This window comes from Ochotona curzoniae, unplaced genomic scaffold, assembly GCF_017591425.1.
Source record: "Ochotona curzoniae isolate NIBS_2020 unplaced genomic scaffold, NIBS_Ocur_1.0 contig_291, whole genome shotgun sequence".
Lineage (NCBI taxonomy): Eukaryota > Metazoa > Chordata > Mammalia > Lagomorpha > Ochotonidae > Ochotona > Ochotona curzoniae.
The window spans coordinates 13,306,986-13,332,782 of NW_024465649.1; the positions used below are offsets into that span (position 1 = coordinate 13,306,986).

The window sequence follows — 25,797 nt, forward strand, 5'->3', positions numbered from 1 at the left end:
ATCAGAGTTTCCTGGTGAAACACAGGAGGGTTTAATTCCCTCTGGCTTTAAAGGTCAGGACGGGCCACCAGAAATGGCTGAAGAACCCCTTACTCCCCAGACCTGGAGTGGCATGACCCTAGCAGCCCTCTGCCCAGCTTCACCCCTGCCCTTACAGCTCCTCATGAAGTGGGTGCTCTCATTTTCTCTGTTTTACAGGTGGGGCAACCAGGGTAGGTGGGGTGAAACGGCTTGTCAGGTGATGCTCAGAGCTGATGAGCAGTGGAGCAAAGACTTGGCTGCTCGGTCCCATCTTTCATGAAAAACCACGGGTCCTGAAAACTCTGAGAAAACTCAAAGTGCAAAGAATCGTCATTCACGCTCACTCCCCAGTGAACCATTTGGCCCAAGTTAGGCTTCAGGCCCACTGGACTCAGACCCTTCCTGTCCATGGAGTGAATACCAAATCCCGCTCTGCTCCACGCTGGCTCTGTGACTGTGGCTCTGGCTCCCTGGGGATTTTGACAATCTCCGTGTACGAAAGGTGGTAATGGCAGGGTCTCCAGAAGGACGGTGAGTCCCCACAGTTAGTACACAGGACTAGTAAAGCCATCGGAGCTCACCCAGCACATGGCACCCATTCAGCACACAGCACCTCAGATTCTCCTCTGCGAAGCAGTGATATAAGCAGGACTGGATTGGTGGGGCTGGCATCACTATGTGCAAGCAATGTGCACCTGCAAGAACAGCATCTGGTGCATAATAAATGCTTCATCAGCATGGGTGGTCACTGGTACTTCACTGGTTCACTCTCAATGCTTCCTGAAAAGAAATATAACAAAGAATCAAACCAACCAAGCTTGTTCCTCACACCAGGACCTGGTCTGCTGCCCTGTGTTAGAGGTGCACTTGGCTTTGAGGGCTGAACCCCCCAGACCATGTGGTCTGCTCTAATTTCCCAGGCCCTAATCTGCTCCTAGCTCCTAATGATGCATCTAGTAATAGGATTGTGGCTGCTCTATGGGGCGTGGCCATGGTCTCCAGGCAGGCGACTGGGGCTTAGCAACTCTGACCACCCGCCTGCTGGGAAGCCGGAGCCCCCAGTCCAGCCCACACCCTGTGTCCCTGGGGAAGCCTCAGGTACATGGAATGGTGCTGTGCTCCAGGCCAGCAGGCCGGGCTCAACATGGTGCTGGGGGCCATCTTGGCACGAGGGAAGGATGTGTGCCGACGCAATGGGCTGCTCATCCTGTCAGTGCTGTCTGTCATCGTGGGCTGCCTCCTCGGCTTCTTCCTGCGGACCCGGCGCCTCTCACCCCAGGTCAGCCACCTGTAGCATCTCAGCTTCCCAGCTAGGGGTGTGGGGTGCACGGGCCTGACATCATTTAGGGGTTATAAGAGAAGTTGAGTCCCTCTGCCTCGGGGGTCCCAGTTTTTTTTCACTATGATGTGGGTGTGATGGATGCCTGGTAGGACTTGCGTGAGATGCCAATTAAATGGCCCACTGGGCAAAGAGGCCACATTGGCAATTCTGTGGATATAGGAACTGTGGTAGTGGAAGAGTTCCTGGAGGTTCCTGGAGGCACCCAAAGCAGGCCGTGAGGAACACCTCCTCCAGGCAGCTCACAAGCCAGAGAGCAGGAACAGCGTTGTAGGCCGAGGAAATTCAGGGCAAGAGTATGGGTGTGGAGCAAGCCATCTGTGGCTGCCAGAATGTCTGGGGGAAGCAGGTGCTGAGGCACAAGGACCAGCACCCCTATGAGTCCCATCATTGAACGTAGTCTTGGGGCCATGATGAGAAGCTTTGGAATGGAACAGTGATGTGATCAGCTCTGAGCTCTGGAGAGATTTCCCCCTTGTCCGCTCCCCACCTGTGGGGAGTTAAGTGGAGGCAAGGCAAGGGAAGGGTGAGGGGCAGGTGTGAGAGCAGGGTGGAAAGGAAGAAACTTTGGAATGTACTTGGTGTGGGGGCTGGAGCCGGGCAGGTCCCAGTTTTCCCTAAAAGCCACTGTAAAAACTCCCTCTCTAGGGAAGACTCCTCCAGGACTCCATTTCCCAAGGAAGGGGAGAGACACTCACAGGTGTTAACCAAGGAAAGAGTCCGACACCCACAAAAGTGGCAAAGAGAACTCGACTCAGAACTTGGACCAAGTTATCCCACGGAGCAGGCAGAGGACTGAACCCTGAGTGTACAGGGCTGGGCACTGGAGTGTGGGGGCAGGGCAGGGACAGGCACCTGGGGTGATCTGAGAGAGCTTGGCGTGGGGAAGGAATTCTCAGCAAGCCTGAGTCAGAACACAGGACAAGGCCGAGGGGGACAGAGGGCTCAGGGTAGCCTGCTCAAGACCAGCTGACAGGTGCCTCCCACCCTGGGGACCCTCCCTCCTACAGCACCCAAAGCCATCTCTGTCCCTGGAACTCTAGACATAGACAGTGGCTTCCATGAAGAGGAAAATAATCCCTTACCCAATGTCTGAGCCAAGCACGGCAGGAGAAAATCTGTTAAGACACTAGCTGCATTTCAGGGACAAGTGCAGACCCCAGAGGCAGCAGAACCCTCAACTCTGACCTCACTAGTAAGTGTCTGGGCGAAGTCTCAGCTGCCTCATCTGTAAGGTGGGCTGGATGGGAGGCAGAGCAGTGGGGGTCAGCTAGAACCCTTGTGTAGTAAACGAAGGATGCATTGTGCTTATGCAATGTGACTTGGTTCTCCCCCTTACCTGTCAGGTCCTTCTGAGATGGGGAGCCATTCAGGCCTGACAGCTTATAGAAGCTTTTAAAGATAGGCATTTGGCAGAATGGTTAAGATGCCACTTGAGATACGGCTTCCTGTTGAGTACCCCTCACTGAGGCTGCAGGTGATGCTTCAGCTAGTTGGATCTTAGCCACCTGCTTGTTGACACCCAGATTGAGTTTTTGCCTTTCCACTTTGGCTGGCCTGGCCCTGACTGATACAGGCATTTGGGAAATAGACCAGTAGAAAGGAAATTTCTCCCTCCCTGACTTCTCTGTCCTTCAAATAATACAACCTGCACATGTTTTAGGTTTATTCTGTCTTTTGAAAGGCAGAGTGATGGGGGGCAGGGTGTGGAAGCTCTTATACCTACTGGTTCACTCCCCAAATGGCCACACCCCAAGCTAGGAACTGGAACTCCACCTGCATTGGATTGTAGGGAAACAAGTTCCTAAAGCCATCCTCCACTGCTTCCCAGGCACATTAGCAGGAAGCTGCCTCCGAAGCTGAGCAGCCTTGGAGCTGAGTGCAGTGGCATGGAAGGCTAAGCTTGACCTGCTAACACCAGCATCCCATATGGACACAGGTTCATGTTCCAACTGCTCGATTTCCCACTGAGCTTCCTGCTTATGGCCTGGGAAAACAGAGAAGAAAGATTCAAAACCCTGGGACTCTGCACCTGCATGGGAGACCCAGAAGAAGTTCCTGGCTCCCAGCTTTGGATCAGCACAGCTGTGGCCATTGTGGCCATTTGGGGAGAGAACCAACAGATGGGAGATCTTTCTGTCCCCTCCTTCTTTCTCTGTAAAATATGCCTTTCAAATAAAAGGATAAATCAGTAAGTCTTTTTTTTTTAAGTGACCCAGGCCTCTGATATAGGATACCAGTGTTATAAGTGGTAGATCGAACTGCTGCACCACAATGCCAGCCCCTAAAATTAAATTTCACATGCTTTTGACAGTCTTCTAGAACTCTTTACAGCTGAAAGAGTTCCTTCCTCCCAGCTCCTGCCTTGTCTGTCCACTGCTGGCTGCCTGCTTGCAGAGCCATCTGCATAGGTTGCTTTCTTTCTCTCACCAGCCTGCACATTGCCAGTCAACATGCAGGCTTTCTCAAATCAACATATGAGCCTCATTTCATGGTAGGCTCAGAGAGAACCCTCAAGTGTTTGCTGAATTGAACTGGCAATGGCACGATCTGCAACCTGCTCACTTTAATTTTCCTCAACAACAAAAATATATATATTCTGCAGAAAAATGATTGTGTGAAAACAAATTGCAAAGCCTATCATTCAAAGCCAAATTCATCGGGGTCCTCCTTTGCCAAGGCTGCCTCCTCCCTCTGTTTGGAAACACAAGTATGTTCTGGCCTGGCTGAATCTGCCAGACAAACTGAAGGGAGGATGTGGAGCCTTGGAACAATGATTTGGCAGGAATTGGCTTTCTCAGAATCTTCTATCGAAATCCAGAATTTCTTCTGTTTGATCTCTGCCTGTGACTCAAATCAAGCCTTCCTATTTTGTAAGCTTATGCAAAAGGCAAAAATTATAAACAACTTGGAAAGTGGCAAAATATTCCACTGTTTAAAGAATTTAGGGGAAAAAAAACACAAGATTTTATCCTTGGACAGTCTCAGTATTTCATTTAAAGTGATCCATCACTTTGAGACTACCAATGATAGTGTGGCAAGGACAGTCACGTCCATGTTTACTTCCTAGGATTCCACTCAAATTAGGGTCATAGACTTTTCAAAAGATTAAAAATCACCAAGCAGCGGGCCTTGGGGTGCTGTGGGTTAGGCCATCATTCCGGATCCCAGAGTCCCATCTCGGAGCATCATTTCAAGCTCCTGCTACTGCGCTTCTAGCCCGGCTCACTGCCAACGTGTCTGGGAAGCAACAGAAGATGGCTCAAGTGCCTGAGTTCCTGCCTCCCCCACGGGGGACTCGGATGGAGGATGGAGTTCCTAGCTCCTACATTTGGCCTGGTCCACCCCAGCTGTAGCAGGCATTTGTTGGAGATTGGGGGTGGGATGGGATGAAACAGTGGATGGAAGGTTCTCTGTCTCCATCACCCTTTAAAATAAAGAAATCCTTTAACAGAAAAGCAGTAACAAAATTACCACTAGGAACAAAAAGAAGAGAAGGGCAGACAGCTGAGAGCCGTCAACAGATGCGGTCGCTCAGGAAGTGGATGGAGTTGAATGACCTCATTGAGTAGAACACAGAAAGTTAAAAGTCTCATCTGTAGGCATCAATGCCAAGGTGGTCTGTTTCAGTGAACTCTGGAAGGGGAGGCGCTGCCCCAGGCAGGGGTGAGGCAGGAAGGGCCCAGGGCGGGAATTTTGTCATCAGAACAGTAGGATCCATGGGACCCATGGTCAGGACTCAGCCACACTTGATTTTGGGATCCAGAGAGAGAGAGATTGCCAACTGAGCCTAGGCACAACCTTGTTCCCCAGTTGGGTATGGGAAGATACGCCTCCCACCATAACTGCAGAGGGAGGAAGTTCTGTAAAGTCCTCTGTACGGGAGACCCGCTTCCAACAGTCCACCCACTCCCAGAGAAAAACCAGGTCATTGCCAGGCTGCCCTGCTCTGACAGGTCACCAGTCCACCACCAGCCCCCACCGCTGCCACACACATGAGCCAAATGGGTTCCCCAAAGCTCCTGGAAAACATGCAGTATGAGAAAACTATGCACAGATTTTGAGTGATCCAAGTCAGAGTGGCAGAAATAGTAAAATGGAGTTGAACTTGCCATTCATAAACCATGTATGCAGCTCAGGCTTCCAGTAACAGCAAATGCTCCATGAAGGAGACACCTGTGACATTGCAAGGTAACATTTCGCTAGGCTTGGAGGCTCCAGGTGCCCCAGTCATGTGGCCTTGTTACTGGGGAGATTGGGCAAAGATTTGGCGCCAGAAAGATCTATGAATAGGCTGGAGCCAACAGCCTGTGAAGAGACTGAGATTAGAATTCTGGCCCAAGGTGTTTTGTGTCACAGTCAATTAAGCCACTACCTCTTTTTTTTTTCTTTTTTTCTTTTTATAGGATTTATTTTCATTTAAAAGCAGAATTACACAGAAAAAGCTACCATTGGTTGGTTCACTCTGCAAATGGCTGTAATGACTGGAGTTAGTCTTGTCTGAAGGCAGAAACCCAGAGCTTCCCTCAGGTCTCCTGCCTGGGTGCAGTGTCTCAAGGATGTGGAGCACCCTTCCACTGCCTTCCCAGGACACAAGCAAGGTGCTGGATTGGAAAAGAAGCAGCCAGGATACAAACTGGTACTGACATGGAATGCTGGTGTAACAGCAGAGGATCAACTCAATGGTGTCAACCTTCTAAGCCACCACTTCTGATGCCAGCAACCCATATCCAGTGCTGATTTGAGTCATGCATGCTCCACTTCCTGTGCAGCTCCCTGCTAATATACCTGAAAGGCAGCAAAGGGACCCACATGGGCCACTAGGCAGAGAGCTGTTAACACTGAGTGCCATCTCACAGCCCCATGCCTCTCTTCTCCCACCTCCCTTCCATTCCTTCTCTCCCCTCCTTCCTTGTCTCTCTTCCCCACCCCCACCACCACTTCCTGCTCTCTCTTCCCCCCTCCTTCCCTCTCCACATTATAGAGGAGACCCGTATGAGCACAGGCTCCTTACCAATGGCGAAACTGCCGCATAGAGCCCTTGCTCTAACTCTGGGTCACTCTCCTTGTATACTAGACTGGGCACTTCTCTGGGGCAGGAGTCATGCCTGAGTTATTCTGGGATGCCCAGTGAGAGTCCTGCCACAACATGGGTTGGATACATGTGAACCCTGCCCTTTCATGTCCCACCCTTGCTAGCTGAGATGGGCTTTGCTCTAGGGACAGGTACAGGTGTGTGGGCAAGTGTGGGGAAGATCCATTCTCTCCCAGGTTTCCTGTTTACTCTCATCCAGGCTCCATGCCAAGTGCTTACAGACCTCCTCCTACGTAAGCCTCCCAATGCCCCATGGGAGATATTCATTTTGATTTTGAAGGCTTATTTATGGAGCCAGTGTTGTGGCATCACAAGCTAAGCCAGCACCTGTAGTATGGGCATCCCTCTATCTTTCAAATGAATGCTTTTAAATAAAAATTTTAAAAAGCTTACTTATTTGAAAGGCAGAGTTACAGAGAGAGATTTTCCATCTGCCTGTTCACTCCCCAGATGGTTACAATCAATGCGGCTGGTCTAAACTGAAACTTGGATCTTTATCTGGGTCTCCCATGTGGATGGCAGGAGTCCAGGCATTTGAGCCATCTTCTGCAGGATTTCCCAGGTATCTCAGCAGGTCCCTGGGGCAGAAGTTGATCAGTCAGGGCCAGAGCCAGCCCTCCAATTTGGTATGCTGGTGTCACAGCCATGGCTGACCACCCCACTCCAGGGAGTGTGTTCATTGTCCCCATGTCACAGGTGAGGACATATCAGAGAGGTTAAGTCATGTACTAAAAGCTACACATCTGGTGGAAGAGCAGAGGCAGCCAAAATCGGAACCTAGGCCTATTTGGTTTGAAAGCCAGTTCTTTCTGCTGACTCTGCTGCCCACACGTGCCCACTTTACAGCCATGAAGTCTATATTACCTGCTCTAACCTCAGCGCTTGTTACCTTTTCAGGAAATTAGTTACCTGCAGTTTCCTGGGGAGCTCTTAATGAGGATGTTGAAGATGCTGATATTGCCATTGGTGGTGTCCAGGTGAGTGGCAGGTGTTTCCTGGGTAGACTGCACTGGGGATGTGGGGGGTGAGGAGTAGTGCTGGAAGCCAGGTCCTGTCTTGTTCCTGTTGCTGCTACTGTGGGCGGCTGGGTAGCAGCTGCAGGCCCTGGGCATGCTGTGGTCACAGGACCTCTTGGGCAGCAGCCCAATGTTCTGGGTCTTCGGTTATTTTCGTCTTATCCTGTAGTTTCTGGTGGCCTGAACAAGTGATTGGGAGCCATAGGATGTGACATAACTCCCACACCACTCAGGGCTGTGGGGAGTAGAATAGGGGAAAGGTGACCCTGAAGACCCTTCACCAGGTTTCCCGGACCCCTGTGCAACCCAGAACAGCTATCAAACCTCTCTCAGCCTCATGCTCCTCATCTGAAGAAGGGAAAGCACAGTGCTCACTTCAGAGGTTGTCATAAAGACTGTGTGTGAAGTGGGAAGGGGGCAATGCATCATGGCAGGGCATGGGTGGACGAACCTGAAGGGTGAGTTCTTGCGCCATCATGAAAGCCCTTGAATAGCGCTAGGAATCCAACATCGGGGGCAGGGCTTAACCTGCTGCACTACAATGCCAGCTCCCTCTGGGCATCTTCTGCATCATGCAGAGTCTGTGAATCTGTCAAGGTCACCAGGGATCCCCAGATGGCAGTGTCCAAGGATCGTGCTCTCCTGATCGCCCTGCTCTCTGCATCCAGTGGCTCCCTCCCGCCCCGTGGGAATACTCTCCTGACTTCTTGTCTGCTGTCTGCCCTCTGTCTCTGCCTACACTCTAATGTTGCAATGTCTCAGGGCTTTCCTAAGCCACCTCCGTGCCCAGCACCCAATGCAGATCTCACCCCCAGGCCTCTCCTCCAAGCCCCACCCCTGATATGTCAACCTCCTGGTTGATGTCCCCATTCAGATAGGTCATCAGCATGGCAAGTTTAATGCCACCAACTTGGAAACATTGCCTGCCAAACCATGGCCCTCTCTGGCTTTTGGCTTGCCCTTTCCTGACATAGGAAGGGGCAGTTCTGTGTGACCTATTGTTCGGCCAGGCTGCTGGCTTCCTCTGTCTCCCTCATTCTCATGGCCAGTCTGGAGTGACTCCAGTAGAGTCTGCCTCATAACAAGAACCTGGCTTCGTGCCTGCCCCAGGTCCCTGGCATTGTGCTGTTCTTTCACTGATCACTGATGACTGATCAGCCCCGGCCCTCCCTCCCCCTCTCACCCCACAGCCTGGATAGAGATGAGGTGAAGTAGGTGAGGCCTCTTCCTGAACCTCCAATGGCTTCTGTGGCATTCGAATAAGGCCCCAATTCTCCACCTGCCTGGTCCCCATCTCAGCTCACACCACACTCATTCTAGTGCTACCCACCCTAGACCACCTTGGAAACTCCACACATGCTGTTCCTTCTACCTGGAATAACATGCCCCTCCTCTTCTTCCTCTTTTTTTTCCCCTCTTCTTCCTCTTCCCCAGCTCTCAGCCTCCATGGCACCACCCTAGCAAGGCCCTTGCACTGCTCATCTTCTCCCATCAGATGCTGATATTCCAGAATGTGCATTGATTCCCTTTTCATTGTGCACTGGGCTATAGGCTCCATAGAGCCTTTTTTTAAGAAAAACTATTAATTTTGAAAGCCACAGTTACAGAGAGAGAGACACACACACAGAGGGAGCTCTTCCATCTGATGCTTCACTCTCCAGATAGCTGCAAAAACCAGGGTTGTACTAGGCTATAGCCAGGAGACAGGAGCTTCTGCTGGGTTTCTCATGCAGGTACAGGAGCCCAAGCACTTGAGCCAGCTCCTACTGCCTTCCCAGGCCATCAGCAGGGAGCTGGATCAGAAGTGGAACAGCCCTTGAACCTGGCACAGTGGCTTAATTGACAGATTACTTGTCCTTCAAGCACTGGGATCCAGATGGGCATCAGTTCCCAGCTGCTCTACTTCCCATCCAACACCTGGCTCCCTTCTCTTTGTGAATTTGCCTTAAGAAAAAAAAAAATTAAAAGTGGAGTAGCTCAGACACAAACCAGCACCAATGTAAGGTGCTGGAGTTACAGGTGACAGCTTTACCGGCTATGCCACAACAGCAGCCCCAACAGTATTGTCTTTTAAATTTTTTTTCTAATTTTCTTTTTAATATTACTTATATAGTTGAGGGGACAATATGTCTTGAGATTCAGTCCTGGATGGTTAACCTGTGACCAAGGGCCAGGCACACTGTACGTATTCGGTAATATTTGTCCACACAAGTATCATGAGCGAAGCATGTATGTAGTAACCCTGTGTCGTGCATTCTGGGTCCTGGGCTCTGCAGAGAAGCAAAGAGCAGCCTTGGGGCACTCACAGGCGGTAGGGAGCTAAGCACAAGCAGACAATTCTCCCAAGAACCACAGGAGCATGCTGATGAAGGAGGCAGCTCTGTGACCCTTCCCCACACCCCTGCCATCCTTGCTGTTGGACTTGGGGTTTCCTTGAAGGCACAGACCCCTGCATGGGCCCTGCAGTCACACAGAGCTCAGTACCCGGCCCGGCCTGGCCCAGTCCTGCCCTGTAACAGCTGCACGACCTTAATTAAGTCACCGAATTCACAGAAAAACTGTTCAGAAGCCAGGCGTCCTCATCACGCATGGCCAGGGGACCAGAGGCAGGACAGCCACCCTGGGCTCCTGTGAGTCCCTTGAATCCCAGCTCCCAAACTCCTGGTTTCTCCACTGAACAAGTGACTTCTCTTTCTGGAACATGCTATGGTATGAACTTGAGATAAGCTGGTGTGAGAGCAGGCAGTGTGTTTAGTGTACAGTTGGGGTCAGTGCAGAGTGATGTGCCATGAAAGCAGAAGTGCTTTGGGCAACTCCCCTGAGACACAGCATAAAAGACACCTTTTCTACCTTTTCTTTCTTTCTTTCTTTCTTTCTTTCTTTCTTTCTTTCTTTCTTTCTTTCTTTCTTTCTTTCTTTCTTTCCTTCCTTCCTTCCTTCCTTGGATCTCCCTCCTGCCACTATAACAGGAGATCTGGGGTTTTTCCCTTCCTTGGAGAGCACTCCAGCTGCTAGGGCAGGAGACACTTTCCTTTCTTCTTAAATAAATCTCACTTTGCAAAAACAAAAACAAACAAAAACTTCCAATGGGGGAATGTGAAACCTGCACTGGGTCTGAGCCTGACCTCCTCCTCTCAGCCCCAGCCCTGTCTGCCATCTGCCGGGTAGCCCAGGCTGGGGCTGTTGCTCAGGGCAGAGCAAAGTCAGCATTGCTACTTTGTGTCCTTGCACTTGCTGAATCAGAGCCCTCCCCACCCCCATCCCCCAGCCCAAGCAGGGCCCTGGTTTAAAAGCTCCATGGCCCAGGGGTTAGACCTTTTGCTTGTCATGCGGGGCTGCTGCCCCTCCATCCCCAAGGGCGCCCAGCAGTGCCCCCAGGAGTTGGGTGTCCCAGCACATAATTGCTACAAGGAGTGGGAAAACAACAGCCGAGCTCCTTTGCTTCCAGTTCCAGTGCCCTGTAGGGGCAATGATTGCCTACTGCCCCTTCCCTGAGCCAAGCTACAGGAGTAGGCCGGTCACTAGCTGTCCCCAAGCACACCTCGTGCTCTCCTGTCTCCATACCTTTGGGGTCAGTGGCTCCCATTGACCCAGTCACAGAGGCCCTCTTCACTTGGCTTCATTTACATCGTGCCTGTTTTCAAGACCATTGTAGTCCATTTCCAAGCTGCTTTTCAGGAAACTCGAGAGCATGGCACCAGCTTCTCCAGGGCTCCAGTGAGGGCCGTGGTGGCTGGCATCACATGGCAGGTGCGTGTATGAAAGTAGAGGGCAGGAGAGAGGCCAGACCAGCTTTCAACAACTGGAGCCCATGAGGACTAAACCAGTCCCCTGAAGAAAGCCTCAGTCTATCCCCGACCCAACTCCCTTCCAGAGGACCCCACCTTGCAGCACACCATGCCTACACTGGAAATCAAACTTTTAGTGTTTTCAGGTGCAACACAGACCTAGCTCAAGTTTCTGTCTGAAGCCCTTGCAGCCCCTTGTGTGTTGGTGACTCTTGGTGACACTTATGCTGTTGCGGGCCCTGGGTGAGCTCAGCGGTGCTAGTTTAATCACTGATCAGGCACAGTTGGCGCACCACACTACGCAATGCCAGGGCCTCTTGCTGGACAGTCGAGGCATCGATCTGAGCCAACAGCTGGCACCCCTCTCTGGAGGTCAGAGGGTTGGAAGTGGGGCCGATGGGCCACCTTGAGTCCAGCTCAATCACTCCGCCCGTAATCCAGCTTCCTCCAGCTCTTGAATCTTTTTATTTTTTTTTTTTTAGAGTCTGTTGCGATGCAGCCCCTCGCCTGAGCCATTCCAGGCCTGGCCGAGTGCAGCCTGTACTTGCAGTTGCCATCCTGTTGTTCGGGCACTCTTGGCTTTAAGCAGGTCATGGTCAGCAGCATCACTGTAGTTGGGCGAAAGAGACAGACACAATGTCAGGCCCTCCTCTGTCCCTGGTTCATTTCCCTCTCCACCACCTGTCCTGCCCCGTGCCCCCATCCATCCTATCTGTGTAACATATTACCGTGGACTTGGTGGCTTTTCAGCCATTTCTGTGTGGGTTGGAAGTCCAGGCAGGGCCTTGCTGAGTCCTCTGCTGCATTCCCCCTTATGCCCTGCACTTCCTTCTCATCAGAAGCTCTTGTCAGACATTTCCTGTCCCTGCCCCCTCATGCTGCCCTGCTTCCACCCTGTGGCTCCTGCCTCCCACCTGCCCCTCTGCAGCATGTTGGGGTCAAGGTCAGCAAGGGGCTCTCTCACTCTCCAGTCTACAATGACAGGAGGACATGCAATCACCTCTGTCATCCTCTCTTGGGAGCAGCAGGTCACAGGGCCTGCCCACACTTACCAGCCCTCTGCAGGACTTGGGTCCTTGGGGTCATTGTAGGGTGTGTGCACCTCTTTGACTCACCTTCATTCTTTTTCCTGGCAGCTGGTTCCAGGGCTCCCTTGCCAGAGGATGACTCTGAAAGGCCCTGCCCACATCTCTGGTCTGATTTCTTGCCACCTGCTGCAAGGCCTGGTACACAGCAGGTGCCTAATAGCTGTTTATTAGGTAAGAAAGAGCAGTAGGGAGGTGGCTGAAGCTCAGCTGAAGGGCTTTGAGTGGATCCTTGTAGGGGTGGTTAAGAGTTGTCTTTCAAAATTGTTTACAAAAGGCATCACAGGTCGAAACCATGTTGGCTCCCAGGAGAGAACAGATTCTGACTTCATTCCACAACCCTCACTCAGCCTGCCACTGTTGCTATTTTGTTTTTTTTTGTAAATGTTGGTTAATATTCATTCAGCAAATCCACAGGGCCTAGAGCAAGGTCCTAGGCTGACAGGTGCCAAAGCTCAGCCTGGCAGGAGCTCCCCAGAGCAGGTGCTATCTAGCTAGTTGACCCCATAAAGCAAAGGTCCGATGTAAACCCACTTTCAGAGGAGGGCAGATAGAGGAACATGGCCTCTGGCCAGCACCTTTCTCCCTGTGGGCCCAGCACGCGGGAACCCTTGTGGGTGGGTACATCTGGCAGGGCAATTGAGTCATTCAGCTGTGTGGCCCGTGTGTGCTATGCTGAGCCATGTTCTATTCAATCTCAAGAGCTCCGGCCTAGCTTCACACTGCAGGTCCAGCATGTACATGTTTGAGTGGGGCCGACGGCACAGCCCATGGGTGTGGACCCCTGACATAGGCAGAGGGGTGCCGGAGTCAGCACTGGGGTGCCCAGTCATTGTCCATGAGAGCAGTCACAGCTTTGCCCTGCCCTGAGCTCCCTGGGGATTCCTGATCTCTGCCAGAGGGGCCACTTGTCACTACTTGGATCCCCCCCATTTTTTTTTCTTTAAGGTTTATTTTATCTATTTGAAAGAGTGAAAAAGAGAGGAAGAAATTTTTATCCTTCATTTCACTCCCCAAATACCTACAACAAATTCCAGAAGCCTGGAACTCTCTCCTGGTCTTCCACTTGGGTGAAGGGGCCCAAGCACTTGGGCCTTCTTCCACTGCTTTCCCAGGTGCATTAGCAGGCAGCTGGATAGGAAGTGGAGCAGCGGGGACCCAACTGGTATTCCAACATGGGATGCCAGCATCGCAGGCAGCAGCTTACCTTGTGGTACCGCCACACCAGCCTCCTTTGGTTTTTAATGTACAGGCTACCCCCAAAAGTCTGGGTATCTCTCTGTCCTTTCAAGTTCTTGCATGATACCTTCCTGATATGCTCACAAGAATAAACCAGTTTCTGCTTCTGTCTTTTGCTTTCCATTCAGCGTGATACTATGAAGATTTGTGGTCCTGTTTCATTCTACTCAGGGTTGGGGGCGGTGTCCTCTGTTTCCCATAGTTAGGGTGCTGCTGGAGACTCCACTGGGGCCTCTGTGTCCACTGGGGCTCCGGCTTTACCCGTTACCTAACCCCTCTCCCATCCCCCAGTCTCAGCCACCAGAATCAATGTATCTGCAAAAAAGTACCAAGCAGGTCCTGGCAGGTGCTCTGGGTGCACATGTGCCTGGAGCTGGCATCTGACCATGGGGAGGCAGCCAGGCCTGCCTGCTTCCACACGTCCCCACAGAAGAGCTGCATGAGGAGCCGAGTCGCGGGCCGAGTCGCGGGCCGGCGTCTGGCTCCGGGTCTGTCTCCTCTTTACTCTCCTCTTGCCAAGCCTGCCTCTCTGCTCTTCGCCAACATCTCAGCCCAGGCATCGTTCAAGGAAAACTGAATCCATGTGTGTGTGATTCACTGGTGCTGAAGATAGCCCAGTGTTTCGTAAATGTTGCATCCCAGCTGTGTGTGCAGCTCCGTGGGGTGTGCTTATGTGAGTATCTGTGTGTATACAGGAGGGCAAGGAAGGGGCTGTGTCTGATTTCAACTTTTTGTAAGAATCCTGCACTGCTTTTTTTTAGAATCAGGAAACAAATCCTGCTTGGTCCGAGAAACACCACCCTCTCTTCTCCCCTTCCTCTGTGTGGCAGAAAATGCCTGGAGAGCCAGGGTCCTGAGTGGCAAGGGTTCTGGCCGAGTGGCCCCTAGAAGCCTGGTTTGGCAGCCAGTGCGCAGGGGGCAGTTGGCCCAGGACCAGGCTGTGAGCAGGAGGCAGGCAGGCCCCTGCACCCTGCCCTTCAAGTCCTGCCTAATCGGGCTCTGCATGCCCTGAGACAGCCTCTGGCAAGCCCCAGGGCCTGCCTTGGCCCTCCATCCAGTCAGCTGACCGCCTTGCTCAGGAGGGCGGGGACCAGGGTCAGCAGTGGGCCACAGGCAGTGTCTGAACTTCCATCTGGTGACTGACCTGGCCAGTCTTCTATAGAAAGCTCCTGTGTATGCTTCAGGTTCCACTGCGCAGCCACCTCCTCTGAGAAGCCCACTTTTGGTCTCTCAACTCCTAACTGTACGCAGCAGCAGGTGTCATTGTACCCTGTACTGAGTGCCAATCAATTCCAGGTCCACAGAGTGCCCAGGGCAAGTGGTCACCATGAGGCTAGATGGGAACAGGTCTTAGCCTGGGGATGTGGGTGACTTTTGGGGACAGCCTGCAGCTGAGTGGCAGCCAGGGCAGCTGCTCGGTGTCACAGGGAATTGGCCAGGCCTGGCAATGTGGCACAGCCAGCTGGGAAGTGTGACTCGTGCTAACGTGGCACTTGCTGTCAGCTGCTGCGCCTGTCATCTGCTCCAGGCAGAAAGAAACCTTGTCCTTTGGGAGGCCAAGGGGACCCGACTTGCCTGGGGAAGTACCCCCTTTGTCCCCGTTCCCACACCCCAGGTCAGGGCACTGACTTCCTTACTTTTTCACACTCTTTGCTTGAATACCTCTGGCCACTGGCAGCTCACCACTTCTCAGAGGGGCTCCTTCCAGGCCAGGGCTGAGAACCGTTTGCTGTTGCTTCATCAGGTCCCAGGTCTGCCCTGCCTCTCTGTGCCTCCCTGTCCCTGTCTGTCACCTGCCACCTACCCCAATGTGCCTCTGTGGGACATGTCCTCCCCTCCCCTGTCCCTTTCCCAGAGGATCTCAGCACCAGGGTGGACCTGTGACACTCTGGACAAGTCACTGGGTTAAAGGTCTTCCAGAGCCATAGGGTGGCAGGTGGCAGGTGACTCATCAGGCTGGCTTCAAATAAAAGGCTGCTGCCTGCTGCTGCTCCAGCTTGACCTCCCTTGCCCCAGGACTGGACTCTGAGTTGTGGAAGCCAAGTGCCGCCCAGTGAGTGTCTGGGTTCAGCATTGTCATTGCGGTGGAGTTGGCCCGAACTCCCTGCCTGCTGGGGCCCATTACATCCCTGCCGTCTCAGCCAACACATTAGCTGTTCCTCTGGGCCTCCCACCCCCCACAGATCCGATCCATATGTCGCCGGGGCCCTCTGCCAGGTCGTTGAAGCAGAGGAACAGACAGCAGGGAACTGAGAACAAACTCCAGAGACCCCGTGGGTGGCCACCATCACCTGTCACTCAACCCTGCCCCCAGCTGTTCCTAGAAGTTCTGGTACCAGCTGCCTCAAGGCCACACAGGCACATAGTACCCTAAGCCCTGACTTGTTTTCAGGGGACCTACAGCCACCAGAGCTCTCATGAGCCATCCTCCTAACAGTCTGATGTAGAAAGTCACCCTGGTCTGACATCACACACATCAGCAAGCTGGTACCCAGAGGACCTTAGCTTATCCTGGAGGAGCTGGGGCAGGTGAGTGTAGACAGTTACACCAGGAATGTACTCTCACTGCATGCCTGCCAGGTTGTGCCAAGGTGGACCCATGCACAGGGGGAGCCATCATCCCATTTATCCGCCAATAGAACCCAAGGCTCAGCCACGTATCCTGGTGCTTCTGGCTCGAGAGGACTGCTCCTGCGAGCTTCCCAGCCCAGTCCCCAGGTGGGGTGGGTGCAAGAGGAACACAGGAAAAAAAAAAAAAGAGGAACACAGGGAGGGGGAAGTGAATATTTTATTTGATTTAATGAATTTAAATTGAACCTAAAGATCTGAAACAGAGTGTAATTTTTTTTTATATATCAGAGGGAGATAGCACCCAAATAGAAATTTGAGAAAGGGCAGCAGTAGTAGGTGATAGGGAAGGGAAAGAGAAATGGGATCCATTTACAGTCGCTGCTTTGTCCATGCTCATCCACTGCCAGGCGTTGGGTGGGGCTTGGGAGAGGTAGGGTGAGCTTGGTGCCAGAGGGCCCTGTAATAAACCGGGAAGCATGGGGTACACTGGGCAGGTAGCACTCAGCGGAAGGCCTCCCAGAGAAGTGGCAAATACACGGTACTCAAGAAAGGTGAGTGGGCAAGTATCAAGTTCAGGGAGAAAGGGAGGAGGAGGGGATGGACAGCGAGCTCTAGGCTAAAGGAGGGACCATGACGGTGGTTCAAGTGCAACAAGAAGTCCTGCTGGCCAAGGAGGGAGAGGCAAATGGGGCCACGGTGGACCCTAAGCCAGGCAGGGAGTTTGGCTATACCCCTTGAATGTCTCAGCCAGGCACACCTGGCTGTTTGCTGCCAGCCCATGAGCATGTGGCCCAGCCCACCACCATCCCCTATTCTCCCAGGAAGGCTGGCATGACAGCTAGGGACCAGTTGGTGAGCGGCTTCCTCCCCTACTCCGCAGGGACCCTGGAAGCCTCCCTGCCCCCAACTCTGTCAGTGGAACAATCACCAACTGGATTGAGAGAGGCTGGGTGTGCTCCCCCTTCCTCGGAGGGTTAACTAATCTCTAATCACCGCAATCTCCTGATCCCCAATCCCTGAGCTCCCTATGAGTGTGGCCAGATGGTTTGGGAGGGAGTCCCAGGAGCCCCCAGCCCAGCTTAGAGCAGGGGAGACAGTCTCACCAGCCTTTCCCACCCCGTATGGAAGCCACATCTCCCACGCCAACAGGTGGCCATCCAGGCTGTACTTGGATACTTGCAAGGATGGGCAGCTCAGCCCTACAGAGGGAAGGGCTGTGTTCATGGGCAGACTGTGAACTCTGGGAGTTGGCATCCTGTGGCCTGGGTCACACTGAAATCACAGCCAGCCCCCACCAAAAGACTCTTTAACTCCACAAGAATGAAATCAGACCTGCGCCTTGCTAACAGGGGAGCTCCTGCACCTGTCCATGGAGGGTATGTCAGGGTCTCCACTTCCAGGAGGTTTATCTTCCCCACCAGTGACTTAGGCTCTGGACTGTCCCCTCCCCAGGATAACTGCCAGGCAGGTGTGAAGGAGCACCCGAAAGGTGGCTGGTGTGAGGGGGAACTGAATATTTTATTTGATTTAATGAATTTAAATTGAACCTTAAGATCTGAAACAGAGTGTAATTTTTTTTATATCGTTACATACTAAAATGATAGTATTTTGGATATATTGGGTAAAAACAAAGCATTACAAAAATTCATTTATTTCACAGAAATGAATTTAATTTTTTTACATTTTAATTTTTAAAAAATCTATATATTTTTATTTGAAAGGCAGAGTTGCAGAGAAAGAAGGAGAATCTTCATCTGCTGGTTTACTCCCCAAATGGCTATTATGGCCAGAGCTGCACCAGTCTGAAGCCAGGAGCCAGGAGCTTCTTTTGGACCTCTATTGTGAATCCATGGACCTATACTCCTAGGTTATCCTCTGCTGCTTTCCCAGGTCATCAGCAGGGAGCTGGATCAGAAGTGGAACAACCAGGACTTGGAATCCTGGCACCACAGACAGAGAATTAGCCTCCTATGCCACTGTGCTGGTCCCATGACCCTGGCAAATGTGAAATGACAAATGCAATTATGCTTTTGTGGGACGCTCTGTCTTATAAGGTCATTTCAAGATCAAATGAGGAGAACATTGGGGTGTTTGGGAAACAGGGAACTCTAGGGAGAGTGTGGCTTCTGGGACTACTGGGAGCTCTACCCTCCAGGATTATATTTCCATCACATTCTGGAAAAAAACAAAAAACAAAAACAAACCAGGAGTGAGCATTGTGGCGCAGCAGGACCACATGGACCTTCTCAGATGGACCTATCCCTTAGGGGAGCACCAGTGTTGGGAGTCCCGGTTGCTCCACTTCCCATCTGGCTTCCCATTGACAGCCTGGGAAGGCAGTGGACCATGGTCTCAGTACCTGGACACCTGAACCCACTTGGGAGACCTGAATGATGGAGTTCCTGGCTCGTGACTTTGGCTTGGTCCCACCCCTGATGCTGAAGATACTTGGGAAATGAACTAATGGTTGAAGATTTTCTTTCCCTCTTTCTCTCTAGAGCTCTGTGGCAAATAGTCAAATAAAATCAAACATACGGAGTAGGAAATAATTTCTAATGAAAATTACCCATAACCTCAGCACCCAGCTTCTTCTAGAGCTTTTTCTCTGTATGTGGCCATGTGGCCAGGACTCTTACCACCACCACCTTCCCAGCTTGGAAGTCCTCAGGAAGGCACTAAAGGCCCCAGCCTCGAGAGGGGACCTCCAAGGAGGAACCCCCAAAGGCTAAACAATGCAACCATAAGCCTCTCCTCGGTACCAAGTTCTGGGGGCACCACTATTCCTGGGCTGTCCCCCTCCCTGCCCACACCTCTTGTGCTACTGGCCCCAGCCTAACCAGCCCTGGCCAGTCTCCTCCTGCCTGTTCTTCACCTGGAGAAAAGCTTCCTTTTGGGGTCCAGGGTGGACTGCTTGGATCCCGGGTGACAAAATATTTTTCAGTCCACTCTCCTTGGCAGTGGAAGTGAGTAAATTCTGGGACAAGGATGACTCATCCTCTCTAGGAGTCCCTGACCCCTTCCCAGGTCTGTCTGGGACCAGCCCCCTGCCCCCTTTCTGACACCTGTAGCTCCCCCTTACAACCCCCAACACACACTCACACACACACTCACACACACACACACACACACACACACACACACTCACACACACACACACTCACACACACACTCACACACACACACTCACACACACACACACTCACACACACACACTCACACACACACATACACACACTCTCACACACACACACGCACACACACTCTCACACACACACACATTGTCCTGCGGATCCAGCTATACACAGCACAGCCGTGCTGGGACACAGCCGATGGGGTGATGCGGTCTTGCCCCAGGAGCTTCCAAGCTGTGATGAACCATCTGCTGACCAGCTTTTCCCAGCCAGCTTGGGACCTGCAGCTTCTCTCAAGTGATGCAGTCACTTCCTGTGGCCGCTTGGGTGTCACCTGCAGTGATGGTTCTCAGGTGGCTCCAGAGACTGTTGCTCTTACAACCATCATTTCCAGGACCCGCCCCCATGCCCAGGGAGACCCCAAACCCTCAGGGACTGCCAGTTCCCCTTGTCCTGGGTTTGGTCTGTCTTTATGTCTCATCTATCATCACTGCTCAGATAGGACCTGCAACCCGAGCAGAGTCCACAGTGATGTTCCCACACTCTCCAGTTTCCCTGCCTGGCACACCTGCTCCATCATCTCCCAATCACCCTGACGTTTCCTTTGCAGTACTGATGTGTCCACCTTATCTGGGGGCTGCTTGGATCTGTGTGGGTCCCAGAGACCTTACTGGCCTCACTCCCTGCTGTCTTGAGGCCAGTTCCTGACTTCCTTCAATGGGCACAGGGCATGGCAGAGTGGATGTATGCTGACGGTTTAAATCAATACGTGGTGGGAGAGGACTCCCTGGAGGTGGGCCCTGGGCTCTGCTCCCGCTGCACGCTCGGTGTCCTGCGTGACCTCAGCCACCTTGGTTGGGGCTTCGCTTGGCCCTGGGTAATGCCTACAGAGCAGCCCCCATGCAATCCCATTATGAGCCCATCAGGATTTAGTCTGAGACCCACCCTAAGCCCATCGCTAGCATATGGCATGCTGGCAGGGGTGGGACAGAACTCAGGACATGGTCTCACTGCTTCATTCAGCAACCTGACACCAAGTCTAGCACTGTCCGGGCCTGGCTCTGTGGACCCAGCATTGGGTCAGACCCAGGCCTGGGCCCAGGACCCACAGGTTCTTCTAGAAAGCAGTCTGCAATTCAGTGGAGTCTGGGCTTGGGCAAGAGGAAACTCAGGGGCTGGGGAGCCCAGGGCAAGGCCAGGTAGTAGGCAGGCCATTTAGGACATCCTAGTGGCAGTGTGGGCTTTTCTCAGGAGGAGGAGGGTGGGAGAGGGTAGCCCACGCTGGCCTGCTGTGCAGGCCCTTGCGCTGGCTGCTGCTGCGTGCTGTCTCCTGATGAGAGGAGCAGGCTGCGGGAGGGATTATCTGCTCTTGTTTACATGATTAAAACCAGACAAATACTTCCTTTATCTGAAAGAATGAAAGGGCTTTAGGGAAAAATCCTTTTGGCAGCAAAGCCAAGTCCAAGCATTTCCTTAATTAATCTCTGACCCAACCCGCAGCCCCCATGCACCCTCTCCACACTCCCACTGCAGCCTGGGGCGCAGTGGCCCCTGGGCTGACCTGCCCTGGCTGCCAGAGGTGAGGAGGAGCCTGAAGGGAAGAGAGAGAACCACTGCCCCCTTGGCTCCCTCCACACTGCCTCTGGCCAGGGACAGGTACTAACACAATACTAACCCAATAAAATAGAGAAGCCCCTATTTTAGAGATGGGGTGCTGATGCCCAGAAACAAGGGCGTGCCAGGTGCAGCACTAGGGCTAGGACCCAAGTCGCCAGCTCCCAGCCCACACAGATGTTCTCTCCAGCAAGTTTGCTGCAACCACCTGTTGGACATCAGCCCATGCAGACACTGGAGAGGCCCAGGAAGTACACGGTCACATGTGAGGGATGACCCAAAGATACTCCACACAGAGCAGTCGTGGGCTTAGCTGGAGAACTGGCACCTGCCTGGTGGCCGGGAGTAGGCAGGGAAGGAAGCTTCTAAGAGGAAAGCATGGGCTGGGAACCTTACTGGCTGATGTCTCAAGGTGCCAGTGCACTTGACCTATGACCTTGGCAGTGGAGTAAGGAGCAGAGCAGAGAGGCCCCACAAAGTACAGAGAGGGGAAATCCCTGGGTGCTGTGAGGGTGCCAGGCATGGCCAGGATGGGCCACAGTGGGCACAACCTCTCTCCACACTGACCCTGACTCACCTCTCCCTCCTAGCTTAATGTCAGGCCTCGCTTCTCTGGATGCCAAGACTTCCAGCCGCCTGGGTATCCTGACCGTGGCTTACTACCTGTGGACCACTTTCCTGGCCGTCGTCGTGGGCATCATCATGGTATCCATCATCCATCCTGGGGGTGCAGCCCAGAAGGAGACCACAGAGCAGAGCGGGAAGCCGGTCATGAGCTCGGCCGATGCCCTGCTGGACCTCATCCGGTAACATGGGCCCCCGCCTTGGCTGCAGTTGTCACACATGGCCACCAGAGGGCAGAACAGAGTATGGGGCAGGGAGGCCTGGTCTGGATTATCTGTGACAGAATTGTGAGGGCCTGGTGACTTGAAGGCAGCGGCCAATCTGTGCCTCTGGCCTTCATCACTTTCCCTGCTCAGTGGTCCCCAGATTTACATACATCAGGAAGCAAGCCTTGGGGTGGGTCCTGCTTTCTCAGGATCATCTGGCAGGCAGGTGGTGGAGCCAGGACTCGCCCCAGGGCTGGCTACACCCAGCACAGGGCTGTCGGCTCTGTGGTACTGCCACATTCGCTGTGGCTGCTGCAACCTCAAGAGCAGAAACTCTGCAGAGCCCCTCCTCTCCATCCCTCACCACTGTGCCAGCTAGGTTTGGACCCGGAAGCCCAGTTCAACCCAGTCCTGGAGCTGAGATCCCGTTAGACAGGATGAGGCAGGGTTGGGGCAAGGCAAGGACAAGGGTGTCCATGGGGGGTGATGGAGCAGAGCTCATGCAAAGATGCTGACTTGTGGCCTAGGGGATGAGTCGTAACTCACCAGCGAAAGGAGGCACAGAAGAGAGGAAGGCAGTGGGAACCCAATAGAGAAAGTGAGGCCTTGTGAACCAGGCCAAAACATGTGTTGTAGCCCAGAGACCCCCAAAATGGGTTGTGAGCAAAATGGCATGGTTGGGTTCAGTGGCTCCCCTCCGGCTGGATCAGGGGTGGGGGGTGGGCATGGAGCTGGGGCTGGGGAAGTGGCCTTAGGGTGGAGAAGGGCAGATTACAGGGGCTCCTCAGCAGATGGCATTGGCGGAGCCAGGCCAAATGGGGGTGATGGCAGAAGTGGATGGGGTCACTGACTCCAAGAATGGGTGGCCATCAGGTGGTGGCCAAGCCCTGGGGTGATGCTGAACAGATCAGCCCCGTTGGGAATGCCCACTATTGGCTGTCCAGCAGCCCCAAGTCTGTGGCAGGATGGTCTGTGCTAGAAAGGAAAGTTTGGAAATCCCTGGGGTGAGGGCTTTTGGTGTGACCCCAGTGGCAGACAGGCTCCCAGGACGATGTGAGTGAAGGACCAGGACAAGACCAAGGGAATACCCTGGGGCCATCTCTGGAACCCTCTCTGGGGCCATCTCTGGGGGCCTTCTCTCACTCTCTTGTCCATTTCCAATGCATGAGTCCAGGCCTGTGTGCAGCTAACACTGCATGCTCCTTGCCTCTAAAAGCCATGGTATTCAAGTTCTGGGATCCAATGTGCACTCAGAGACCCTGCCCCAAGGCAGGAGTAACAGTGTGATGGTCCCTCCTTCACGTCCCTTCTGTCCCCCTGCTACAGGAAGTGGGCCATAATGGGGGTACCAGGCCTGTGGATGGTGATTCCTAGTTATGCCTTCACAGGCTCTCGGGTCACAGTGACACCTGTACCTCCCATGGCCTTGACCCAGGCAACCCTGTTCCATCTGGCTCCCTACAGCACCTTCCTCAAAGTCAGCTCTGCACGCTCTGAGTGACCCTGCTGGGCGGGAGAGGGGCCACCAGGGGCTTATGCTCCTTGCTGGAAAGCTCTTAGGTATGAGTCATCCCTTGGACTGCCATGCTCCTCAAGAGCTAGTGTCCACAAGCCAAGATCTTGGCTTCAAGGTGGGGGAGAGCCTTTCCTGCCCCCTCCCCTGTCCCCAGCAGGATGCCCAGCCCTCTGCATCCACTAGTCACTGCTATGTGGCAAAGCAGCCTGAGGTCCATTGGCCTAACCTGACAGCTCCAAGCCTGCAGGTCAGCCAGAATGTTCTGCCACTTTGTGCCAAGCTCACTCATGTGTGTGCTGGAAGCTGGCGGCTCCACGGGGCACAGCTGGCCCAAGGCGTCTTTGGCACAGTGGATGTGGCTGTGTTCCCACGGTCCTTGGTCTCTAGCAGAGCTGGCCAGGCCAGGTGTCATTTATGATGGTGGCAGACATCCAGGAGAGAACTGGCCTGCCTGCATGGATTCTTACCTCAGAGGTGGAGCAGTTAGAGGAAAGAATCGGTTCCTTCCTGGCTCAGAGCAGGAGGGGACCCCAGAGTGGCCAGCCAGCGCACCTGTTCATGGTTGCTGTTGATCAGCCTCTCCCTGCACTGGCCAAGCAGGCTGTTCGTTTTCTCCAGCAAAGCCGACAGCTTCTCTTTTATCCTTTGAAGCTGTGCAATGGACCAGTGATCACAAACAAGCTCACAGCTGCATCCCTACTGTACAGTTCTCCCCTGTCAGACCTGGAGCCACAGAAGGACCCAGTAGGGTCTGTTGGGCCCACCTTCTGCCCTGCGATCTGTCATGTCTTCCAGGAGCCCTTTCTGCCTGCGAGCACTCACTCCCACATCCTGCCTCCAGCCTGGATACGGCTCACCTGTTCCCTGATTCTTTCACGCAGCTGTTTGAAAGCATCTCAGGGTTGACACAGCCAAGCTGGACTCTCGGTTTCCTCTCTAAAAACCTGTGCTTTCCGCACTGGCCCTGTCCATCTTCGCTCCCACGCCTCCCTCCCATAGCTTGCGTATCTGTTGACTCTGCCTTCAAGAGCCTCCACCCCACCTGGTACACCCGCCTCACTATCCCCTCGGGTGAGGGCAGCTTCCCTGCCCTGCTTCCTCTCTGGCTCCCTGGCCTTCCAGCCTGAGCACAGTAGTCACTGGAGATCTCCAAACCATCCCAGTCTGCTGTGGCTTCCAGGCCTTTAGTCACCACACACACACACACACACACACACACACACACACACCTGTATTCACGCACAGTGGCCTCGCTCCTCTGCCTGTTTGCTCCTTTTTTCCTTCCTCTCTCCAGCCATGCCAGCCCCCTGCTGTCCTTGCTCAGGCTATCCTGGTATCCTGCTTAACCTCTCTGGACAGTCCCGCCCCTTTTGTGGGGTTGGAGAGGGGCTCCCAGGCCCCATCGCTCCACTTCTTTCTCTCTCCTTAGTTTCTCCTGCAGCCCTCATTCTTTCCCAACATCACCACATGTCCTTGTTGCCTTATCTGCCCCCTCTGCTGGAACAGCCTTGTAATGGGCCCCTGAGGACCATCCCTTTAAAGCTCTGTTGCCAGCTGAAGGCTGCAGACCAGGGCAGGCAACAACCCAGAGCTGAGTCTGCTGAGTGTGCAATACGGGAGATGGGGTCACCAGGACCAAAGCCCCTGGAGGAGCTGCCGGAGTGAGCTGGGGCTGAGGGAGACTGGGAGGCCGAGGCAGCAGCGAGGGCAGAAGGCCTCATTTCCTAGTCCCATCACTTCTAGGGTTTATTGACTGTGATTCATCTTTTCTTGGATTCTTGATGCAAAATAGCTCTTTCACGTGGGGGAAGGCACCGTGATCAGGGCTGTGGGGCTCTGGACCAACTCTCGTGGCAGACTCTAATGTTCCGGAACATTCCCTGCTCCCTAGGGCCTTCCATGCGATGATGAAAGCTGATCCTTCTGTCCCAAGATGTGGGTAGAACTGGGAGGCTGGCCTCACTCCTGCACAAGAGGACCAGAGCTTGGGAGCCTGCAATGCAGTGCAGCTCTGCTGGGCGGCCCTATGCTGGCCAGCTCCCTCTCGAAGCCTTGGCTTCCCTGGGGATCTTCAAGCTCCCTCCTAGCTCTCTGGTTGAGAAACCCAAAGGCCTGCAGGGGCCACAGGGTGGGAGTGAACACTTCTAGGGATGAGTTCTGAATGACGAGGTTGGGAGAGCAGGCCAGGGCACAGCCTTGAAGGTAGGTAGTGCCCGGTGGCAAGACTGGCTGCCCAGCTTGAGAAATGGCCAGCTGGAGGGTTGGGGGAGGAGGGGCTGCGATATTGCTAAAGGCAGGATGTGCCTGGAGGCCCAGGGACATTCTAGAAGAGGGAGTGTACAGTCACTTCTGTTCAATCCACCTAGATAGAAGCACCTGCTCTGGATGGAGGTGCAGTGTTGGGAGCTGGGGGAGAAATGCAAGACAGACAGAAGCTGTGCCATGTGTCTATGCCGATGCTCTAAGGGGCGTGAAGAAACAAGAACCCCGGCACCCAGCCTAATGGCTAAATCTTTGCCTTGAGTGAGACAGGATCCCATATAGGCGTCGGG

General features: G+C 53.5%; 1 protein-coding gene across 1 annotated transcript in view; it reads left to right on the forward strand.

Annotated features, from left to right (window-relative positions):
* Positions 1-977: 977 nt before the first annotated feature.
* SLC1A7 (solute carrier family 1 member 7) overlaps positions 978-25,797 on the forward strand; it is a 38,935-nt gene continuing 14,115 nt past the window's right edge. Inside the window, exons 1-3 of the mRNA XM_040978667.1 lie at positions 978-1,300; positions 7,353-7,432; positions 21,490-21,705. Coding sequence (XP_040834601.1) covers positions 1,124-1,300; positions 7,353-7,432; positions 21,490-21,705 — 473 coding nt within the window. The 5' untranslated portion in view covers positions 978-1,123. The remainder of the gene's footprint in view (positions 1,301-7,352; positions 7,433-21,489; positions 21,706-25,797) is intronic.